The sequence below is a fragment of the Physella acuta genome, unplaced genomic scaffold (genome assembly GCF_028476545.2).
Source record: "Physella acuta isolate Inbredline_101_S28 unplaced genomic scaffold, ASM2847654v3 ptg001157l, whole genome shotgun sequence".
Classification (NCBI taxonomy): Eukaryota; Metazoa; Mollusca; class Gastropoda; family Physidae; genus Physella; species Physella acuta.
The window spans coordinates 406,124-431,091 of record NW_026732674.1 but is presented as its reverse complement, the minus strand read 5'-3'; the positions used below and the strand labels follow the sequence as shown (position 1 = coordinate 431,091).

Sequence of the window (24,968 nt, the reverse complement as noted above, 5' to 3'; positions counted from 1 at the left end):
TAGTTTAACAATTTTTATTTGGCTCTACACCAGTTATCATATACAAAACAATGCTTTCTAATTTCTATTGGTACCGCGATTAATTGTTTTACATCATCAAATATACATTATTATGTGAATAAATACGTGGAGGGTTGCAATCATAATATATAGCCTAAAACAGTTTTAATATAGTATGATATGTCAAATTAAAAAATAAAACAAAATACGCGAAAACATTGTTATTTAAAAGCTGAAATATTGCAGGCAAAATGTGTACACATCTATATCAGTCAGCGAATCTACCTCCGTGGAATTTGTATCCCTTAACCTGTTTTTGCGGAAAGGCGATAGTTAGAATGTACTCTATCTACCGCGCAGTACATTTCACCCATTATGTCGAAATAACGAAATAGGCTTATTTTACAAATTGTCTTGCAATTTCTTGCATATTAATATTAATATTTAACACGTGATTAAACAGCCATCTAAAATAAGATAAGCTCAACCGAAGCACTAATATGCAAAGTTAACATTAAAGCAAAAACTATTTCAAAACCTCAACTTCTTCAGAACAACAACATGGAAACGAAATAAAAAAGTAAAAAGGAGGTAGTCATTAGTGCTACCAAGTATTTTTTTGTTATTCTGACCGAAACATTTAAAGTTGAGGTCTTAGGGACAGTCTTCCAACAGGAGGTAGAATAAGATTCGCTTCATGCTTCTTCTTTTGCATCCGTCTTCTTCGTCTTCTTTTTCGCCGCAGAAGATTTTGACTTACTCCCTTCTGCCTTCTTGGTTTTGTCGCGGCTGTTTTTTTCGTCTTTCTTGGTTCCGCTTTTTGTTTTCTGACTGTTTTTATCTAAGCTTGGTTCACACTGGGGGGTGGCAGCTTCCGGCGCGGTTGGTTTCTTCTCGTCCGATTTCAGTTTTTTCTCTTCTACGTCCTCGACATTGTCCTGCTGGATGGCGAAAATTCGTTGACGGACGTAAACAAAAGGGCGGGGTTTGCGAGGAGGGGGAGGAGACTTGGGTTCAGGGGGCGGGGGGTAATGATGCGGAGGAAACTGGGGGTTGATGTGAGCGTGGGATTCTGGAGGTGGGGCGGGTAAAGGTGGGGTGGCACTGGCTAAGGCAGCAACAGCGGATGCGGTTGTCGGTCCTGATTTGACAACGTTTAAAGGTTCTTTTTTCTTGTCGTCTTGGCTTTTCTTCTTTTTGGATAAAAATCTCTGCATGAAGCCCAAACCTTGTTTTTTGGTCGATTTTTCTTCCGGATTCAGGTGTAAAGTTTCGGCTGAGCCGGTGCTGGACAAGATGCTCTCCGGACAAGAATCGGACGCCGTGGAAAACGCTGTGCTCACCGAAGGCGACCTGGGAGGAGGCGTCACTGACGGTCCGACGGAAAGTCTTTGTTCCGGCTCAACGCCCGAGTTGACCGGCAGAGAAGACCCGGACGATAATCGATGCGTGGCTCCCAGGGATCCGACGGATGTGTGGGAGACGGTGGAGGCGTCTGAACAGGAGGACGGGGTTCTGGTTTCTGTGATGCTGGGCAGTGGACGCCGGACTTGAGGCTTGGGGCTTTTGGCTTCAGGTAAAGTGTCCACGCTGGCCGTCTGGACGGTTGGCTTGCTGATGTAGTCTGGCGGACTAAGCTTTTTTGTGATTGGTATCCTGCTTACCTTAGGGGAGGGCAGTGGTGAGGTTTTTGATTTCATTGGATGGGAAGGCACAGTGGCGATTCTCCCCGGCGCTGAGTTGTATCTTAAAAGCGGAAGACGCATTGAAGATAAAGGTTGGCTGCCCATCTTAACTGTCCCCGTGCGTTCAGATGTGGTCAACGGTTGACTGCCCATCTTCACCGTCCCTGCCCGGTCGGTCAGTGTCTGGCTACCCATTTTAACAGTCCCAGTGCGGTCCGATGAAAAAGCTCGAGGTAGACTTTGACTTTTGTAACTGGGTTCTTCAGGTTTGAGGTTTGGACCGGGTTTATTGTTTATAGCGGGTTTACGACATTTTAAAGTCGTTATGGGCTGGGCTTTTCGAGTAGGCGACTTGAGCACAGCATTCGTCTGGTCTAACAGAGTTTTTAACTGACTTTGTCGTTTGTCTTCTTGGGCGTCCAGAGGTGGCTGATCACATTTTTTAGCCTCGTCGGCGGCGGGGGTGTTAAAAGTCTTATTAAAGAAAACGTCGACCGACTTTTTCTCAGGTGGGCTGTTCAGCCTCTCCGACACGTTCCTGAGTTTTGAAATGCAAGCCGTGATCTTCCCGTCCATGCTTGCCGTGTAGGTTTCAGTCCCAGCGTTCTTGTGCGCAACCTCGCGCGTCATCGTCGCTTTGTCCTCGGCCTTGACCTTACCGTGTCCCGTCATCACCCGCGCCTGCGTGCTGGTCGATTTGTCCATTTTGGAAACGTAAAACGTCATGGTGCCCTTGCTGAACAAATGCCGGATCGGCGTGCAGGTTTCTTTTTCGAACGTGAGCTTGGTCGCCGTGTTGACCCCGATAGACACCAAGTGTTTGCTCTCGACCCGGGAGGCCCCGCCCTCAGCTTGAACCAGGGATCGTATAATCTCCCCCACCCCTTTGCTGCTGTTACTCTCCGTCATGCTGTCCCCACCGAAGTCGTCCGTCAGGGTACCGGATTCAACCAGCTGGACGAAGTCGGTCGCCGTCTCGTCGTCCACCATGACGACGTCGGGCTCCGAGTCCGTGTCGGAGACCAGCTCGAAGGCCGCCTCTGGCACGACGATCAGCTCGTCCACGTCGATCTCACTCAGCAGGCCGATGTAGGGCAGGGACTCAGTCGACGTGGCCGCGTCCTGTGGTAGATAACACGAGAATGTGAATGACCATGGTAGAGAAGGTAACACGAGAATGTGAATGACCATGGTAGAGATGGTAACACGAGAATGTGAAAGGCCACAAGAACAGGGTTATATACAACATTTACACGACTTCTCACTCAATCGCCTGTTGTGAAATATCTAAATCGAAGTAAAATGACTGCCTATAGCAGGGGTCGGCAACCTTTTGAAGCGGAAGAGCCAAAAGTTACAATTTTCAAAATTTCCCTGGTTTTAAAGAGCCACTAACATTTTTAAAATTTCAAATATTTTATTTTTTTATTAAGATTATTAGTATTTGTTCAAGGAGCTGGAGAGCCGCATCTTGATATCAAAAGAGCCGCATGCGGCTCGCGAGCCGCAGGTTGCCGACCCCTGGCCTATAGCATATATTATTATCTGAATGAAAAGAAAGTGAGATGCCGAATAGTTTACGCAAGCGGTTTCCAAACTAAAAGACCAGTATTTCTGTGTTGCCCGGCCAAGTATTGGGGGAGTAGGAAAGGTTGCAAAAATGTCTGCTTTGAGAAATCTACTTACACAAAAATGTCTGTTGTGAAATATCTACTTACACAAAAATGTCTGCTGTGAAATATCTACTTACACAAAAATGTCTGCTGTGAAATATCTACTTACACAAAAATGTCTGCTGTGAAATATCTACTTACACAAAAATGTCTGCTGTGAAATATCTACTTACACAAAAATGTCTGCCAAGCAAACCGAGCTCTAGATCAAGCGACGTGGCCGAAGCTTTGTCGTACAGCTGAGGGTGGGAGGTTTGTATGGCTGTTTCTAGAAGCTGACAGCTGATGCCAGACCTGTCGAGCAGCTCCGAGAGTGTTTGCGTGCCTGCTTCTTGCAGCTCAAGGTGAGTGGTCAAGCAGGAGATGGCCATCGTCCCCACGTCTTGTGTGTTGATGGGATGCTGCGCCGTGTCCTCTTTGGTGTGGTGAGCGCCGGCAGGTGCTGGTAGCTTGTGCTGAGGTGATTTTGTATTCTCGTCTTTGGCGCGGACGCCACAGGAGACACACATCGCCTTCTGTTTACTACTGTCTTGTTGCTTTAGCTGCAGACCCGGGCGGCGCTGGGTGGTATCAACCGGGTCTAAGGACTCGCTCCGCCGGTCGTCATCCACTGCGGTTTGGGCGTCGGCGAAGAGCTTGGCGTCTGTGAGGGTCTCGCTGTCGCAAACGACGAGGACTGTTTCCGTGTGGCTGTCGCGGTATGCTCTGACGTCGGTGCTGGTGGCCTGCTCGTCTGTGAGGACGACGTTCGTGGCCACCCCGACGTCGAGGGTGGCGGGGACGGGGGAGGTCACGCCGGTGCTGATCATTTGAACGGCGGGTGTTTCTGTCCATTGGTCCACGGTTTTAGTGAGGGAGGTAGATGTATCCTTGTCGACAAGGGCAGCCGAGGTTGTTTCTGTCGAAGACGACGATGTTTTAACTTTCAGCGTTTCTGTGGCTTTTGAAAAGTATGGAATTTTTATCGGGTCCGAGGCCTTGTCACACGTCTTTTTAGGAGCTGCCGTCACAGCTGGTTTTTCTGGTACCGCTTGCGCCGTGGTAGGTTTTGTGGCTACAATGTCCACGAGACAGCCTTGGTCGTGTTTCTGCACTAAAGGTGTGTTCGTGGAGACGACGTTGACCCTGGGAGTGACCTGACATCCGGCGTCTCCCATTTTGACTAAACAAGTCCCAGTAGCGCGGTCCGACATTGCGACGCTTACGGTAGACACTTCTCTATCAGTGGTAGCTACTTTATCCCTCGTCGTTATTTTATCGCCAAGCCCGTCTCTTGCCTTGCTTGAGCTATTTTGTTTTCCACCTTTTTCATCCGGGATTTTAACTATATTTTTCTCATTCTCGGCTAAATCTGTCTTACGTATATGATTTTCCGGAGCCAAAGCGGAAGTTGATTTTAAATCAGCCGAAACAACCACAGCCGCATCTTTCAATGAAATAAGTTCTTCAATCTCCTTGGCTCCAAACTCCGTCTGGCTTTTCACACTTCTGATCTTCCTTCCTGTTGCGTACATGCTGGGCGTCATACCCGCGCTGCTAGGCAACAGATCGGGAGCCGGCGCCCGCGAGAAAAAGCTGGAGGATTTCTCGAGGGTGACGTCTGAGGTGCTGGAAGAAGCGCTGAGGGTGGGCGAGCTGAGGGTGGCCGGTGGTTGGTCTGCGGCCAGGTCAGTCTGGCATTTCAAAGATCTGACATCCGACCTCTCCGTCATGGTGCCTTTTGATTTTGTGTCTAGGATCAGCGCCGTTATCCCCTTCTCCCTGGTTTCTGTCCGTTGTATAACACGCACGTTGGGGTCAGTCTGACTCAACGCGTGACACACCTCCGCGAGATGGTCCGTCTGGACGGAGATATGACACGCTTCTTTCATGTCAGAGAGCATGGACGTCGACTCTTCCTTCGTGCGGCTTTTATCCGTCTGCGTGCAGTTCGATAAGACATCCGGGTCTTTGGAGAAATTCTCTATCGAAAAGATCTCCTTCTCCACGTCTTTGAGGTTCTCTTTTTCTTTACCCTTATCCAGACCAAACGACAAGCGACCAAGGGCGACAACCCCAGGAACAAACTGAACGTCATAGGTGGAATCTGAAGGCAGGTCCGGGAGAATGGGCTCCAGCAGACGTCCCATCTTGTCCTCCATCTCCTTCTTCACCAGCAGAAGCTCCACGCCCCTGTCCTTCAGCATGATGTCTGTCAGGTTACAGGTGTTCTGGAGCTCGTCGAGATTTTCCTGGAGAGCTGATTTCTGGTTGACCAGGTTTTTGATGTCGTCGCCGTCAGATTCTTCCAGCAGTTTCATCAGTTCTCTCTCCTTCGCCCGTACCTGCAAACAACATCTCAATACGTTAATGGCTGATGTCATTATTAATAGATGGGACGGCATGACTGGGAGGTTAAATGGTTTACTACCAACCCGAAACTAAAATCTTACATAAGACATTCAGTCTGACTTCATTGGTTCAAATATTTGAATCATGTCGGTCGTTTACATCGTAGAGGGTTCACACGCTTCCGTTTCATATCATTTCTGTGTTCTTAGTTAATGCTACTTCATGCTAGCGGAAGTGTTTTGGATTTTTCTCTAAAGCCTCTAAACATTAATTACCCTTAAGTTATTCAAATTGGCGGTGTCAACATTCTATTCCAACACTGTCTATTACTTTTTATATATATATATATATATATATATATATATATATATATATATATATATATATATATATATATATATATATATATATATATATATATATATATATATATGTATGTATTCGTGTCTTGTTTCCCTTTGAGCCTGACATTTCTCACTTGTGGTAAAAATCTTTACTACGCAGATCAATGGAGCTTTGACGCTCATAGTTTTCCTGGCAATGATTGTAAATGTAAAAGAAGGATAACAGTGAACATCTGAAATTTACTGGGATACGGGAGGAGAACAAGCGTCATTAATTTGCTCGCATACGGATTCAGCTTAGATCGATTCGATACTTGAGCCTTAAGTTTTCAGCTTAGATCGATTCTATACCTGTACCTCAACCTTTCAGCTTAGATCGATTCTATACATGAACCTCAACCTTTTAGATTAGATTATTTACCCGTCAAATGTAACCATGAAGCATATTTTTACCTATCATGCAATTCTACTTGTATAATCAAGTTGAAAATATTTAAAATACTTTCCGCGTGTATAGTAGTAGTAGTAGTAGTAGTTGTTGTTGGTGTTGTAGCAGTAGTAGAAGGGGTAGTAGTGGTAGTAGTAGTAGAATTGGTAAAAGTAGTAGTAGTACCAGTTGTTGTTGTTGTTGTTGTAGTAGCAGTAGTAGTAGTGGTAGTAGTGGTAGTAGTAGTAGTTCTTGTTGTTGTAGTAGTAGTTATAGTTGTAGTAGTAGTTGTTGTTGTTTTAGTACTAGTAGTAGTAGCAGTTTTTGTAGTAGTAGTAGTGGTAGTTAGTAGGAGTAGTAGTGTAAGTAGTAGTAGTTAGTAGTAGTGGTAGTAGTAGTAGTAGTAGTAGTAGTAGTAGTAGTAGTAGTAGTACAGATAGTAGTAGTAGTAGTAGTAGTAGTAGTAGAAGTAGTAGTAAAGTGAAGTTCACCTGTAAAGTTCACCTCGGCATATTAAAACAGATAGTGTGGCTGTGGTCAGCGTGTATAATAGCAAATAACTATTATTATCTGAATAATTTAGTTAAATAAAAACTGAATAATTTGTGTACTTTTTACCTATATAATCTCACTAACAAATTACCTTTCACCTATGTAGGCTTTACCTGCGCTATGTAACTGATGGCGAGGTCCCGTATCGACTCCTTGACGTGCTTCATCTGCGTCTCGTACTTGTCAATGACGTGTAGCCTGGTGCTGACCTGGTCGACCCGCTCCTTACACAAGCCCAGCAGGGATTCGAGCCTGCACCGGTACTTGACGGAGCCGTCACTGAAGGAGCAGACTTCGTGGTCCCTGTGCTCTTGGAAGGCGCAGACGACACAGATGCAGGCGTCGCACGGGTCGCAGTAGAAACGGACGTTTTCGTCGGGGTGGCTCTAGAATAATTGGAAAAGTAAAATAATTTAGGCTGAATGGGCTGATCATAAAGATGCTGAAGTCATGTTGGCCAGGGTAGAAAATGATTTTACAATAATTACGAGTTTGAGTGCAATGGTTTTTTGTGTTCTTTCTTAAATACGTAGTATACATGATGTATTGTAACCCTGCAAAAAAAAAAAAAAAACCCAAAAAATTAAAACTGAAATCTTAACAAATCTAGACGCTTCACATCTTCCAGAGTAGGAAAACCCCAGTTTGACAATTTTGACTGTCTATAGATCTAATACATCTAAAGTGTGGGCTGGTTGTAGGGTGAGCAATAAAATTCTAAATTAATCGACTTTGTAAATGGAATCAGAGTTTCTTCCAGGCATCTCTTCGGGAGGGCTTTGCCACCCCCCCTCCAATGTGAAAGGGAAAGCTTGTAAAAAAGTCGAGATGACATTGAACATTAATTTATGTTAGTTGCTTCCCATTCAAAAGCTTAAAACTGCAAAGGGAAACGACTAAAAACTATATTACTAAAAACAGTAAAAAAAAAAAAATTATTCGAAAAAATAAAATACAAAAATGTAATTTATCGATTATTATTTAAATATGTTGGTATATGAACATTTGCCGTCTATTAATAATTATAATATTTTAGAGTTAACTATAGACTCTATTATAAGTACCAACCCATTAAAAGAATTAACAACTATAATTGTAAATTAAAGAAATTTCCATTGATTTACTACTTTAATGCTAAAAGGTAGATGTGACACTCTCACATACTTAAATCGTTTATAATTTAAGACATTTTTTTGTTCCAAATGGATACTACTAGCTAGATTTATATCTCGATAGTGTCTGCATTTGCGCTTACAAATAACACATGAATCAAGATCTTAAAGCTGCAAGTGACGTTTAAGTCACTGGGGGAAAAATCCCATAGGACGCCTCCCCCCGCATGATAAAACCCACTTGCCTGTGTCAAAAACCCTACCACGAGCGGCTAACGAACTAGGTCAATCTGAGATGTTGATCTTTAAGATCTTTTAACATCATGAGCCTTTCGTGACATAGCAGGAAGATAAAATATACCTCAGGTGACCACACTCCCCTGGGGGATAATTATCCATGCCAGTGGGTCAGATCACACCCTCGCGACAAACTCCCCACCAACTCACTTTACATTGTATATCCTTCTCCCCACCAACTCACTTTACATTGTATATCCTTCTCCCCACCAACTTACTTTACATTGTATATCCTTCTCCCCCTCGATGTCTATGAGGCTGTGCTGCTGTGTGACCTTGGTGGAGAGGTGAAGGTCAACACAACGCTTACAGAGCAGCTTGCCGCAGTCCAGGCACTTGTTGCAGGCGTCCACGTTCTTGGAGCGGGAATTGATGCAAATTTCACAGGCGGGAATTTTGTAGATTTTTCTGGAAAAAATATTTTGAGCAAATATGAGCAGCCCCGCACACGGGTAAATATAAACAAACACATACACAAACACATGTATAGTTTATATAGAATTATTTAGGAATATATATATATATATATATATATATATATATATATATATATATATATATATATATATAGGCTTATATTGTACGTATTTATATTTCTGCCTATATACATATAAGCATTAACAAAAAAGATATTTAAGCAGTCCCCCACGCATATAAATATATACAAACACACATACACAAACACATATATTATATATATGTGTGTGTTTGGTTCCATGACAAATGATCTCAGGACAAATGATCTCAGACAAAATATCTCAGACAAAATATCTCACGGACAAATGATCTCAGGACAAATGATCTCAGGACAAATGATCTCAAGGACAAATGATCTCGCGGACAAAAGATACCAGGACAAAATATATCAGGACAAATGATATCATGGACAAATGATCTCAGACAAAATATCTCAGACAAAATATCTCACAGCGAAATTTTAATAGTATGTACGATGATTTTAGTTGATTTGAACCTTTTTTATTGACTGTTAATATGGGTTTGTTTACTTTTTTACGCATAATAATTGTGAATAAAATGAATTTGTTAAACCTAACAAACCATCAAAAGATTTATCAAACTTTGTAGTAGCATTTGATTTGAAAAAGTAAAAATTATAACAAACTTACTCCTTTAGCCTGAAATTTGTAATAAATGATAATGTATAAAACTAATAAAGTAATGGTAGTTATACAACATTAAGGTTCAAAACACGCGAAATATTTGTCAAAAATGTGAATGGGTCTTCAGGATCGTAACGATAAACTATTGTTTTTATTGCATGATTAACACAAACATAACGTTTACGTTTCTTTGCTGGCAGGTACATCAGCAGTGGCGGAACTAGAAAAAAATGGCCCCCCCGCAAAAATTTTTTTTAGGCCCCTATATATATATATATCTATATGTATATATATATATATATATATATATATATATATATATATATATATATATATATATATATATATATATATATATATATATATATATGTATATATATATATATATATATATATATATATATATATATATATATATATATATATATATATATATCGGGTGCAGTGGCGTAGCGAGGTCGGGTGTCACCCGGTGCGGCACTTAATGGTGTCACCCCCCCCCCCCAGAAAGAAATTAATTTTATATAATTTATATAGAAAATATATACTTTTAACAGTGCCCGCCCCCCCCCCCCCCTCCGAAAATTTCAAGCGCCCCCCCCCCCCCCGAAGAGAAACGTCTGGAAGAAACACTGCCAAAGACCCACCCCATATTATAACCGAATATAACCCCTCCCCGTTACGGGCTAAACATGAAATTAAACATTAATACATTCAAAGGTGATATAGATCTTTTGGTTGTTTTTAGCCTTAAAAGCTAGATCATTGTATCCTAAATTTGATTAACTTTAATGTATTTAGTGTTAATAACTAATGTTCAATTAATACGTGTACTAATTATAAAACAATTAATAATATAAAGACGAGCCTTACCTTCCTTGTTGTGTGAATTAGACTCGTCAACAAAATACTTCATCAGGTAAATGAACAACTACTGACTAGTGTCTTTAACAAAATGTGCAGAAGTGGTCAGTTTACAGTTCAGTAGTTCATAGACGGTTCGTTAATCTATGCATTACATCTTATTGTAAGAGTAAGGGTGTGGTGAGGGGTAGAGGTGAGGGGTAGGGGTGAGAGGGGGGTGAGGGGGGAGGGGTGAGAGTTGGGAAGGTTCAAGGGAAGGGGACAAGAAAGTGCCGATAAACATCTACATCAATAGTGCCGACTTTTTCCGGTCGTCTAGAAGACCAGAATAGTCGCCGCAACATTTCCCCAGCCCGATTTCAAAGCGTGCCGGCAAAAACTTCAGATGCTTCGCTAAAGGGAGATAACTTAAACTTTCACAAGTTTATTGATACAGTGTTGTTAAAGTAAAAATGAACGCAATTATAAATGTATGACATCGAAATAAATAATTATATTTTTTGTAGAGTCCAGGCCAGTAGTTTACACACAATCATATATATATATATATATATATATATATATATATATATATATATATATATATATATATATATATATATATATATATATATATATATATATATATATATATATATATATATATATATATATTTAATAATGTAAACAATATAACAATCCTTTTTTGTTCTCCTAATCGACGCCACTAAAAGTAAAAAGGTAGGCTACGTCTTTGAAGTTGTCTATATGTCTGGCGGTCTCTCGAGCTATAGTCTGTGCATTTTTCTCAAAGACGTTTGCCGACTATCGTGTTTTTTTGTAACTGTAGAAGAAAGATAACTCAACCTCCACCTAATTTAAAAAAAAAATTAATTTTAAATTTTTATTTTTTTTTACATTTTTTTTAAAAAATAATTTAGCCAGGATTTTTGGACCCCCATCGGTCTGCCCCCCTCCCCCCCCCCCCCGCATTGCGGTGTCTGGCGGCACTGTTGTTCCGCCCCTGCGTCTTTGAAGTTGTCTATATGTCTGGCGGTCTCTCGAGCTATATTCTGTACATTTTTTTCAAAGACGTTTGCCGACTATCGTGTTTTTTTGTAACTGTAGAAGAAAGATAACTCGACCTCCACCTAATTTAAAAAAAAAAAAATTAATTTTTTTTTGTTTTAATTTTTTTTTTAACATTTTTTTTTAAAAATAATTTAGCCAGGATTTTTGGGCCCCCAATCGGTCTGCCCCCCTCCCCCGCATTGCGGTGTCTGGCGGCACTGTAGTTCCGCCCCTGCGTCTTTGAAGTTGTCTATATGTCTGGCGGTCTCTCGAGCTATAGTCTGTACATTTTTTTCAAAGACGTTTGCCGACTATCGTGTTTTTTTTTGTAACTGTAGAAGAAAGATAACTCGACCTCCACCTTTTTTTTTTTTTTTTTTTTTTTTTTTTTAATTTTTTATTTTAATTTTTTTTTTTAAATAATTTAGCCGGGATTTTTGGGGCCCCATTCGGTCTGGGCCCCCCCGCATTGCGGGGTCTGGCGGCACTGTAGTTCCGCCCCTGTACATCAGTATGATCACACCTCTCATATACTATGTGATTATATATTGTGTGAACTCTTGCTCGACATGTCCTAATTTCACATTTCCAAATCTCTCAAACCTATCTGCGAGGTAACGAAAGAGGCCATAAATGAGTAATCACCACTAATACTGCTTTGTTTGATGCACACTACGACAAACTTAGCTCCGCGATGACCGCTGTTTATTTAAAAAGGAATTTGTCACCTGATCACTAAGGTGTGGCCGACGCATAACTATTGACTGTTGATGCTGGTTGTATTGTCCATGGAGGGCAGATATCTTTCCCGTAAGGCATGTCTCTGCCATCAAAGCGGGCGGCCACCTTGATACGAAGGTGTGTCTTTATTGTTATTTCATTCCTTTTATCTAGTTTCGTCCACCTGACGTGGTACGATTGTCTCATGTTTGGCAAGCCCACCTACGCTGTCTATCAAAAACAATCTTTAATCTTCGTATACTATATTACTAATACTAACTTTAAAATGTTTAGTGCAATATTACAAATTTATACGGCAAACATTTCTTACAATTATTATATAGGCCTATAAACAATATTAAAACATAATAAACAAAACCATATGACAATCAATAAAAAAAAATTCAGATCAGCTAAAATCATCAACTACTCTATTAAAATTGGGTGTGAGATATTTTGTCTGAGATATTTTGTCTGCGATCAATTGTCCGTGGTATCATTTGTCCTGATATATTTTGTCCTGGTATCTTTTGTCCGTGAGATCATTTGTCCTTGAGATCATTTGTCCTGAGATCATTTGTCCTTGAGATCATTTGTCCTGAGATCATTTGTCCTGAGATCATTTGTCCGTGAGATATTTTGTCTGAGATATTTTGTCTGAGATCATTTGTCCTGAGATCATTTGTCCTGTCACCGTGTATATATATATATATATATATATATATATATATATATATATATATATATATATATATGTATATGTATATGTATAGGCGTATATATATTTATCTATAATAATTGCTTGGTTGTTGTTTTTAAGCGAGATAACAAGTGCTCTACTTGGTTACTTGTGTGTTTTATTACGGTTATCTACCCGTCTAGTCAAGTGGCAAAGTTAAGTACACTTAAACCCTGGTGAAATCCACACTACTAAATGGCAAAGTCTGCTCTTTACCCTTGATAAGGATCTCCTGCTTTCTGGCGTGGGGGTGTAAAGAGAACTCCGATAAAGCAACAACAACAACAACAGGAGAGGGAGACAAACGTTGAAATGGTGCCAGAGCACTGGATTGCGGATGTGAGAAGTAGAAGCGGGGCTAAAAATAACCCTGGCGCTACGGTGGCAGTGAATGTAGCAAAGGGCAGACCAACACACGCAGCGCCCACAGAGAGCAGATGGCAGACACCAGATCACAACCAACTTTAGACTTCCGTTCTGTCGGAGGGTAACCAGGATAACTCCGAGCCCCGCGTGATTTTAATCTACACGGAAGTTCTGCCACAGTCGCAGCATGGAAATAAAAAGGAAATTATTTTAAAATAGACACCGGGGATTATTATAGAAAATAGACACAGCCGATTATTTAAAAAATAGACACCGCAGATTATTTTAAAAATAGACACCGCCGATTATTTTAAAAATAGACACCGCCGATTATTTTAAAAATAGACACCGCCGATTATTTAAAAAATAGACACCGCCGATTATTTAAAAAATAGACACCGCCGATTATTTTAAAAATAGACACCGTCGATTATTTTTTTTTAAAAAGCCCAGACGCCACCGATTACACCCACAGTTTTATTTTTACCAGGCGCTATAAGCGCTATTTTTAATTCTATAACTGACAGATTAACAAATTTAGATGATAAAACTTGTGAAAGAAGAAAAAAAACATAAATAAATGAAAGGTTAACACGACCGTAACGTCACTTTAAAATAATAAATTAATGCATTAGAGTTAGGTGCCGTCAAAATCATCATAAAATATTCGAAATATAGACGGCAATCTTTCGAGTGAAAATATTTTGAAATATTCAAGCAACTACGGTATACAATTAGTGTAGTGAGTCACATGTAGTATCCGACAATGTCTGTATTTGATATGTTAATAATTTGATACGCTAAATGTAGTGCCAGCTATGTAGCTAGAATAGACCCTCTATCTAAGTAACGTCACGCTATAAGCTGCAATGTAACGTGAGGATATAAATATATAATGTAATGAAAACGTTACAAAGTAATGTAATGATAATTTACGATGTAATGTAACGATAAAAGTTACGATCTAATGTAAGGATAAAAATTCGATATAATGTACCGAAAAAGTTACAGTATAATGTAACGATAAAATGTAATGCAACGATAAAGGATGTAATGCAACGATAAAGGTTACGATGTAAAGGAACAATAAAAAATAAGATGTAATTATTGTAATGTAGCGATGTAGGGTACGATTGAAAGCAACGATATAGGCAAAGATATAGGAAACGGTAGGCTATAATGTAGGCTTAATGTAGCGATCTATTATATTCTGTAGCGTGTAGCCTAACACCACGCGCTGCAGAATAAATCAAGACACAAGACACGCCGAATAAACAAACTCCAGATACCACAAGACCTTTACGACAAAAAATAAAATGAAAGGTAAACCATCTGCTGAAAAAAAAAAAACAACCCCACAACAGCCCACACATCAAGCATTCCTGTTTTAGGGGTCCCTGATTAGCGCGACATCTGCAATAAAGCAGTCAGACCTTGACCCCGAATTCCCTAACAACAAAAGATCACCAGTTTATAGCGCGAAACCCTATTTTTTCCCCGCCAGCGAAGTCTATGAGCTCCATAGGTGTAGGTCGACTTCCTTCTCACTGCCGGTATCAGCTTCAGCACGATGTTTCTCCGGCACCAACGGCGACTAAGTTTATTCTACACATTTCCGACTGAGCTAGGCGTCTTCGGCGTCGCAACACGACTCGCGTCCGGGGAGGACTCCGAATTTGCTGCTACTGTACACACATGCAAGGGGATGTAACCTCTATTGTTCCCGGAAGTTCAAAATGTAGTGAAAGTTAAAAATAGAAACAGCGCGGTGCCGAACGAACCGGAAGAGGAATTTCTGTGTTATGGACCTTCAGACGATGCGATACTTTCTCGGGATGTGGACCGGAGCTTGGGTTGCAAACTTACTCTAGTTTACACGAGCAAGATATATAAACAACCACATGCATTTACAAAACGATAGCCGGATAATGGGGGTTATTGTTAAACGACATCACTCTTTTTAAAATGATATTTTACCTGCCCCCTTCTACATAGTCACACTTCGTCACAAATAGCTAGCCCCCCCCCTCCCTAAATGACATAACAACGCAGCCTACCCCCCCCCCCCCCCCCATCTTAAAAATGCAGGTTTGTAAATTAAAGGATTGATTTCCTTCTAAACTAATTTTTTTAAAAAATGTCGATATCTGATACTTTCTAAGAACTTTCCTGATTCAATAAATATTTCAAAATTTTACAAGGCTACACAACAACCAGGAACAGATTAAAATAATACATATAACAAGAGCTAAACCTTTTGTATTCTTTTACGATTTAAAAGACTTTTGAGTTAAATTTATGTTAAAGTTTTAGTGTTTCAACTGGCCCAACAACTCTTTCATCACATTAAAAAAATATATCGCTGTTCACATGGTAGTCCATGAATGATGTCATGATTTTAAAATAGTTTTACTCCCTCTTTCAGAACGTCGCACATCGTCACTAAAAGGCGGATTCTTCTTAAGTCTAAAGTAGGTCACATTGAAGCGAAAAAAAGTCTATCACCCCTACTCCCTCAATTTAAAAAATAATTGAAAAAGTTGTTCAAATTATTACATTTTAAAATACACAAACGTGACCTCATACTTTTTACCCCCTTTCCCCCATTTGTCAAACATCATAATCAAAGTTGGAACAGCCATCCGACCCCAGGAATGTAACGCCATCAATGGACGACCCATCTATATGGTCCTTAACGAGCTACTTATAGTGTTTTAAAGAAATATTTTCAGTGTCAGCGTTGGTACTGTCGAATTCACAAATTGTGAATTACTGAAAAGTAGAAAAAACAACAACTAAATAGCGGCGTATGTTATGCCGCGGGCCGGCTCGTTGCATATATCTTACCTATTGTAAGCTCAACAGAGTGCATTATCCTATCAATCGGAAGCAAACATTACTAGATCTATGTACTAGTGGAGATCAAGATGTAGTAAAGTTACCGTTTAGCTACTACTTGCGTCAGGCTGGACACGAGAAAGTTGTCCGGAAGTCGCCGGACGCCCCCAGTCGGCAGCTCCGTTTTTTTCCGGCACAGTGGGCAGGTGACGTTTCTGTTGTAGATGGAAAACCTCGAAGTCCGGCTCACGGTCTCCTCCTCGTACTGTTTCTGTAGGCACTCACAGCAAAACGTGTGCAGGCAGGACAACGTCTTCGGCTCCTGAAAGTTCTCCAGGCAAATCTTACAGTTGAGGAATTGATTACTAATCTCCTCCATCAAACGAGTTCCGGTCGCCATTTTGGAGTCAGGGACCGCAGGGTGTTACTAAAAAAAAATTGGTCTAGAAGATGTACGGTGTAAAGGTGTTTATAGAGGTGAGGTCGGTGTTTCTGTTTGGACCGGAACTTCTGAGTGATAAAGCATTCAAGCGGAAAGAATTAACCGATGCCATTGTCGTCAGCAAGACTCCAGGATGATACTGAAGAGAGAAAAAAAATAGGTGTTAAACAACAATTGGGCTGAGTCGTGAGAATAGCATTATAAGATCAACAATGGAAGATAATAACAATATACTATAGTGGTCCAAGGCAGAGGCGTAGCGAGGGGGGGAGGGGGGTGCGGACCGCACCGGGTGACACCATTTAGGGGGGTGACACCAAGGCAAAAAAGAGCAAAATATATAGAGAAAAACTTGAGGGGGGGGTGCAAATCGAAAGTTTGAAAGTTTGTCCCCTGGAAGGGTCGCTAGGCCTCTGGGGGGTGACACCATTAAGTGCCGCACCGGGTGACACCCGACCTCGCTAAGCCACTGGTCCAAGGTGATAACAAAACATTAATGTCTGGTAATTTTGTTTATTGAATTAAATGACATTTTTTTGTGGCTAAGTTTTTACACTGAAAAGTCTCACACGATGTACAATTTATTTTAAAGTTGATAATTGTTTTAAGACAATTGAGTACCAGATGACCAGTCCCATCTAAAAAAAAATTCTGTTTTTTTTTTTAAAAAGCAATTTCAAGAATAGAAATGTTGTACATAAAAAAAATAACCATGATATTTAACAGCAAACAACTCAATATTGGAAAATAAATTTAAATTGTAATATTCGTAATCAGATATAATTTTTCATTTTTTTGGCGTTCTCTTTAATATACATTAACTTAAAAAAACTTAGAAAAAAGTGAATAACTTAAAAAAAAATAGATCTATAGATGTATTTAATTAGACTTCATTTAAATAATTAGACTAACAGTTTTACTACGAGGGTACAGAGCCACTGGTCTACCAAGAAAATCAAGTGAAAATGATTTGATGAGTAAAGTGACACATTAGAGTTAAACATTCATTCTACCAGTAGACGTACACGATCAGAAAACATGTTCTAAAGTTAGTGTAACGTGCGAACAGTAGGCTACTTGCATCTAGCTGAATCAGGAAGAAACTTCAGCAATTTTAACTGGTATTTTTTTTTTAAATTACGTAAACTGGCGCCTTGCAGAAGTGACGTTAATGTATCATTTTTATGCGTGCACTTTACATCATGATTCATTAATTCTGTTAATTACAATTATGGTTTAAAGTTATGTAATATGACGCGGAGAGGGAGGGTGTCTGTGGAATGTAATATATAATATTACACAGTGTCAGGTAGTTACAGTGTAATATTTCGTTTTCTATAATAAGAGCACGGTGCAACATAGTGTTGTGAACAAGGAAAAGTAACATTTCAGACAAGACTGTCCACCGGATAGATGAAGTAGAGTTCATCTGTTTTTTCCCCTCGGTATGTGATGAAATAGAGCAGCCATAACTAAACCTAGTCAACGTGAATCAGGTACTCACCAGAGCTGGGTTGATTCAGAGACCCTACGAACTCTAGTCTTACGTATTAGTAATCGAGTGCTCTACCACTCTGCCACTGTCCTGCCAGGATCGTCTCAAGAAGGGGGGGGGTTTCCAATTTTTACCCGGGGACAAACTTTCGATTTGCACCCCCATCAGACTTTTGATTTGCACCCCCCTCAAACTTTCGATTTGCACCCCCCTCAAACTTTCGATTTCCACCCCTCTCAAACTTTCGATTTGCAACCCCCCCCCACAAGCTTTCGATTTGCACCCACCCCTCAAACTTTCGATTTGCACCCCCCTCATACTTTATATATATACCGAGGGGTCTATGGGGGGGTTATGACCCCCTAACCCCCTTGCCTACTCCACTGTTAATGGGATCAGTGGCGTAGGCAAGGGGGGGGGGGGTTAGTGGGGTTTTAACCCCTCCAATGGACCCCTATATATATATATATATATATATATATATATATATATATATATATATATATATATATATATATATATATATATATATATATATATATATTTCTATATAGTTATATATATATATATATATATATATATATATGATTGTATAATATGGAAACATGTTTGAACCCCTCCCTTGACCGATTCCTGGCTACGCCACTGAAGGGGATAATTATGTTTCTCAAGTTTGAAGGAGCAGTGTTGAGTCTTATTTTATGGGGAATGGGGTAAGATTCTGAATTATACTAAACCATTTCATAGGAAAACGGAATAACTAGTTTCTTAGAGATCTTTCTGCAGCACGCAGTCAGGTGTTTTTTGAAGAGACCAGCGCTCCAAGCTACAGATAACCGCGAACTGCCTGGTGTTATAGATGTAAGGAAATGCCTGGTGTTATAGATGTAAGGCTCATGGCGTGGGATGTTGAAATGGTCTAATCTTACAGCTAGTATCGGGGTTTTTAATACAGTGATATGCACAGGTAAGTTTGAGGTAGTTTCTGCTCTGGTAATTTAGTGATGAAACGTGGTTGATGGGTGAGGTGGTGGTGGCGGTTGGCCCAGGTGTTGCCCAGTCATTTCCGCAAATCGCGCCATCAGTCATACCAAATGACTAACAACTGCAATAGTAAGAGTTAAAAACATTAGAAGAAGAATTAAGACCAATAACTTTTTTTTTTTGTAAAAAGCATCTCGAGTGATTTCCCTTGCTTTGAGTTAAAAAAACCCATTACCTCATTTTTATCTGTAAAACTTCAAGTCGTTGAACTTAATAAAGAAACTTTTTAAAAAATATTTGTGCAAAAACATGTCTTGAAACAAGGTAATATTTATGCAGAGCTTTCACATTTGTATTGCCATTGGAAAAAAGTGTTTTGTTATTTTGTCTACATTTTTTTTTTTTTTTGTAAACCAATCTACACCAGAAAAGAAAACTTAAAGCAGTGGTGGATAAAGGACGAGGCTGATAGGGCTCTAGCCTGGGGATCCACATTTTAGAGGTGCAGAAATGTTTCCTAAATCTAAAACTATAATTAAAATCCTTGTGATATAATATTCACGCGCCCCCAACCCCTGGGTAATTAGGCATCTAGGATATGATCCATAAGCAAGCTTAATCCTTCCTAAACGCAAAAACTAACTAGTAACAACACACAGGCAGGTAGTATAAACTAAAAGGATACAAAAATACCTCAAAGATATTTGCAAGTTGATAAAATTTCGTCTGGCAGCGTTTATTTTACAAGAAAAAAAAAACAAGTCTGTCAGCGATATAAGCAGACGGCAGCGCATGACTCACATCAACCAACAGGTAGGGTGGATCAAACGGTGGTGTTACTAAAAATAGCCCGACATCCGCCTGCGCGGAACTTCCTATGTTACATCCAAGGGAAAGCACTAGATCTAACTTGTTCATGTAGTGCTGACTATAATAATATCTTAAAGAAAAACACGGGCGAGAAGGGAGAGGGGGAAGGAGGGGCTAGGCTTTTGTGTCGAAATTAGATTATAGAAACACTGACAGGGATGTTTATGAAGGAGGTAATTTGTTGCAGTGTAAGGGTCAAAAGTCAGAGGGAAGACGTGGTTACATCAGTGGGGAGGGGAATTACGGGCGGGGTAAATTAACGAGTTTCCTGGTGGGGTATGGCTTATCAAGTTTAATTAAACGTTGGTGAGTAAAGATCAAAGTGAGAGCGTGCATCCGTGTATGTGAATGTGTATAGAGAAGAGTACTTTGTAGACTATATTATTATTATAATAATTCTCAACAAAACTTTTATGTTTGATGCCTAATTAAAATCAAACTAGCGGAGTGTCGAGCATACGGAAATCTTATTCGCTTTGAAGTCAGAGTAGAAAAAAAACAAACACTCAAACTACACAGATGCATATCAGCGTAATCAACATCAACATTTGTAATTAATTTCCTGTTGAGTTAAATTAAGGGGCAACAACCTCCTGTAATCCAAACTTTTGTGATAAACTTTAGCAGAGGCAATTATACTTTTACATAGTAAAAGCCAGTGACGTAGGCAAGGGGGGGGGGGGGTTAGGGGGGGTTATAACCCCTCCAATGGACTTACACCCCTATATATATATATATATATATATATATATATATATATATATATATATATGATTTTATACATATGGAAAAATATTTGAACCCCTCCCATGACCTATTCCTGGCTACGCCACTGGTAAAAGCAATACAATCTGCGAAATTAAAATAGTTAACATCAAATTCATTAAAATCAACTGCTCTTAATTTTTATAACATCGGTTTTAAATTTTATCATCAGATGAACGTTATATTTTTTTAAACTAAAATTATTAACATCATCTTCACTAAAACTTCACTCATCAACACCTTATTCACTTCATTTATTCACACCATCGTCGCTAACTTTGCTACCATCTGTCGTCGTTTGGCATCACAGGTCACGTGTTGTAACATCACGTGGTTGAAAAGACCGACCTCAGAGTACCAGTCTATTGCGCATGTGCAGCTGATATCTACCGCGTGACTCTGCCTTTAGATAATATTTTCTCCGCGTCTCTTGACTGTTCTTCCTGTTTATTTTTCTATCTCGCCATACCCGTTTCTATTCTTGGATTTTACAGTCAGATTTTGGGTTGGTAAGGCACCCATAACCCCCCACCCCTTCCCTCACCACACACCATCCTGTAGCCGTGATGGTCTTTTAACTAGGTTATCAAGGCACTGTTCCAGACTATATTCAAATCGTACATTTATCTTTCTAATGGGTCTTCTTCTGTTTCTAGTTCTCCACTTAAAAGAAAGTGTGATATCTCCCTGACCGGGACATGAAAAGTCGCTCGTTAATTTGTTGTAAAGATTCAAGATGGACGGACAGGCAGAGCTTTCTACAAAATATTTGATGAACCTGCATTGAATCCGTTTGTTGCTTTTTGCATCAAAGAGCGCTAATTTAATGCTTGTTTGGCTACGGACATTGGTTTGCTTGAATAGGATATCGTGGTCGAATTGAATTCTGATTTTCTACTTAATCTCCCAGTACAGCCATGGTGATTTTCTCCCAGTGCAACCATTTTCTTCTCTGATTTTCTCTCAATGCAACCATTTTCTTCTCCGATTTTCTCCCAGTGCAATCGTTTACTTCTCTCAACTTTTTCTTTCTGTACAGTTCTGGCATCTGATGGTTAAAGGATGAGCACACGACTTCTAACCCGCTAGTCTGTGTTCGATTCCCGGACTTGATTCCACGGGACGTCTCTGAGTCCACCCAGCTCGAATGGGTACCTGGAAGTTGAGCCTGAGCATAAATGTGACCCCTATTATCCCTTTACACGCCGAGGTCTCAGAAAAAGTTGGACTTTACTTCAACAGCGATACATACCACTAGTTTAGAGTTCTCAATTTTTAATTGAAACTTAACAGCTTTCATTAAAATAAAAACAACATGAAGCTCCCACGATTTAACAACCTAACAAGTAATCTTTACCTAATGTATTTAAAATATTCTATTTAAAAATTTCGTACATAATTACGTATTACAACATACCATAGATGTATTACCTGGCATAGAGAATCTGTATAAAACAGCGAACCTCACCGTAAACATCTCTCACCCATCTACCAGCAGTACACGAGTTATCATAGATATCTACTTTCGTTAACATTTGATTTCAAATCTTTCATCAGCAGAACTAAAATAGCACAAATCTAACACGGTGTCTTGAGCGGTGAATGGAGTGTGTACCTGCCTCACATTTTCATGTGACCTACATGCTTTTCGTGACCTACATTGTGCTCACTCTGGTATGGGAACCGTTGTTATGTATGTGGAATATGTATGCACAGGTCGGGTGCAGTTTCTTTTATTCACAGTGTCTTGCAGTACTGTGCTACACAATGAAGTCCACGTTAGTGCAGTATAGCAATCACTTGAGAACACTTTACCAACCACTTTAGAGCACTTTAAAACAACCACTTTGGTACACTTTACCAACCACTTTAGTGTCATTTACCATCCACTTTCAACCATTTTAGTGTCATTTACCAGGCACTTTCAACCAATTCAGTGTCATTTACATACAATTATAGTGTCATTTACCAACCACTTTAATGTCATTTGTCAGCAACTTTGGTGTCATGTAGTCCTACTAACCACTTCAGTACATTAAACAACCACTTTAGTGTAATTTACCAACCACATCAGTATATTTAATGACCACTTTAGTGTCATTTACCAACCACTTTAGCGTCATTTGCCAACCACATCAGTACATTTACCAACCACTTTAGTGTCATTTACCAACCACTTTAGTGTCATTTACCAACCACTTTAGTGTCGTTTACCAACCACATCAGTACATTTGCCAACCACTTTACTTAAGTGTCATTTACCAACCACTTTACTTAAGTGTCATTTACCAACCACTTTACTTAAGTGTCATTTACCAACCACTTTACTGTCATTTACTAACCATTTTAATCGATTTACCAACCACTTTAATGTCATATACCAACCACTTTGGTGTCCTTTGCCAACCATTTTAGTCCATTTACTAACCTCTAAAGTGCAGGACCATTTACTTACCACAATACTAGGCCCTAAGCTTCACTTGATAAAGACCTTTAGTATTTCAAAAACCATTTTATCACATATATTTTATATTCACTAACCATTTTATCACAGATAGATTAAATTAACTCACCGTTTTATTAAAGCTATGTTTTATTTACTAACCATTTTATCACAGATAGATTATATTATATTTACTAACTATTTACTCACAGCTTTATTTACAAACCATTTTAGGACGGCTATTTTTAAGTACCAATTTTGCTGCGATACATTTTCAAATCAACTTTAAACCGACAAATTTATTGCTAAGTATTACGGGTAGACATAAATAATGACTTATTAAATATATAAACTATTATTCTAACAGAAATATATACATAAAGTTTTTTTTTTTAATTTTTATAATTATGGCATGGTATTTCATGAATCCGTTCTTAATACATTTTATGACTGGTTTATATGTATCACTTTTGTGACTAGTTTAGACTCAAATTCTTTTCAAAAATAATGTTATTGATTTAAAAAAAAAAATGTTTTGTGTTGGAGGTGGCGGCTAGGTATTTGGGAATGTTACATAATATTGGGTTGGAGGTGAATGGAATGTTACATAATTTTGGGTTGGTGGTGAATGGAGTGTTACATAATATTGGGTTGGCGGTGCATGGAATGTTATATAATATTGGGTTGGTGGTGAAAGGAATGTTACATAATATTGGGTTGGAGGTAAATGGAATGTTACATAATATTGGGTTGGTGGTAAATGGAATGTTACATAATATTGGGTTGGTGGTAAATGGAATGTTACATAATATTGGGTTGGCGGTGCATGGAATGTTATATAATATTGATTTGGTGGTGAATGGAATATTACATAATATTGGGTTGGTGCTCAATAGAAATATGTGTTATATAATATGTGTACTGTCCCTATGCAGTCCAATAATCTAAATTTGGCGATTATCGTTTTTGTATAACTAATGATGGACCTTAGTAACCTTTATAGGACGGCTGGGTAGAGCGGTAGAGCACTCACTTACTACCCCGGAAGTCGCGAGTTCGGATACTGGATCCCGGTAGGACGACACCGCAGCTCGGAGGTCAAAGATGAGCTCAATGTCAAGGACGGTCGGGTCTGAACTGATACTAAAAATACTTGGACTAAGTTTGAGTTTCTGAGCTTGTTATTTTTGGCGCACCGGTATGATACATATTGTATGCTAGTTTAAAAATTGTAAATCATAACTAGAAATATTTAACATAATTTGTGCCATAGTCTTCAGAAGTACATGTTTACCACACTAAGCCATAAAAAACTTAACACTGTAAATTTATACAACTATATCAGCATGAAATAAAATAATAATAGTTTAAAGTTTAATTTTATAGTACATATTTACATGCAATTAAAAAAGAATAAAACAATATTCGTTTGAAAAAAGAGTAGGAAATTTGTTAACAATAGATCTTCGTTTGAAAAAAAAAACAACGAAAAATAAAATAGTACACTTACGTTGGTTAAAAGTACCCTTATATAGCTAAGAGTACAAGCAATACATTTCAAGAGTACAGCGTATACAGTACATCCAATCAATCGAGCAGTGCAACTAATCTATCTAGCAGTACATCCAATAAATCTATCAATAACCACCACAATAATAAATTAATTACACCACGCACGTGATTTAAAATGTAATTAGATTTTAAACCCACGGACACGTTCTAACTGAAAACGTTCGCTTACCTGTCTAATCCCGGGTGCGTGTTTTTAATCCGACATGTTTTTGTCATCCTCTGACGTGAGTCTACACGCACCGTTCACTGCTCATCCTCGTACAGGTACCTCGGGGGAA

General features: G+C 39.3%; 1 protein-coding gene across 2 annotated transcripts; it reads right to left on the bottom strand.

Annotated features, from left to right (window-relative positions):
* Positions 1-24,968, bottom strand: LOC131956523 (mucin-4). 2 transcript variants are annotated; one of them, XM_059321016.1, is made up of 6 exons: positions 24,860-24,968; positions 16,224-16,700; positions 8,640-8,829; positions 7,126-7,398; positions 3,532-5,682; positions 1-2,807 (listed from the first exon to the last, which is right to left on the bottom strand). In XM_059321016.1, exons 2-6 carry the CDS (start codon positions 16,517-16,519, stop codon positions 696-698), a joined length of 5,022 nt encoding a protein of 1,673 aa, XP_059176999.1. In that variant the 5' UTR covers positions 16,520-16,700; positions 24,860-24,968; the 3' UTR covers positions 1-695. The 2 variants fall into 2 exon arrangements, with proteins under 2 accessions (XP_059176999.1, XP_059177000.1); XM_059321017.1 differs by lacking the exon at positions 24,860-24,968 and adding an exon at positions 24,629-24,693.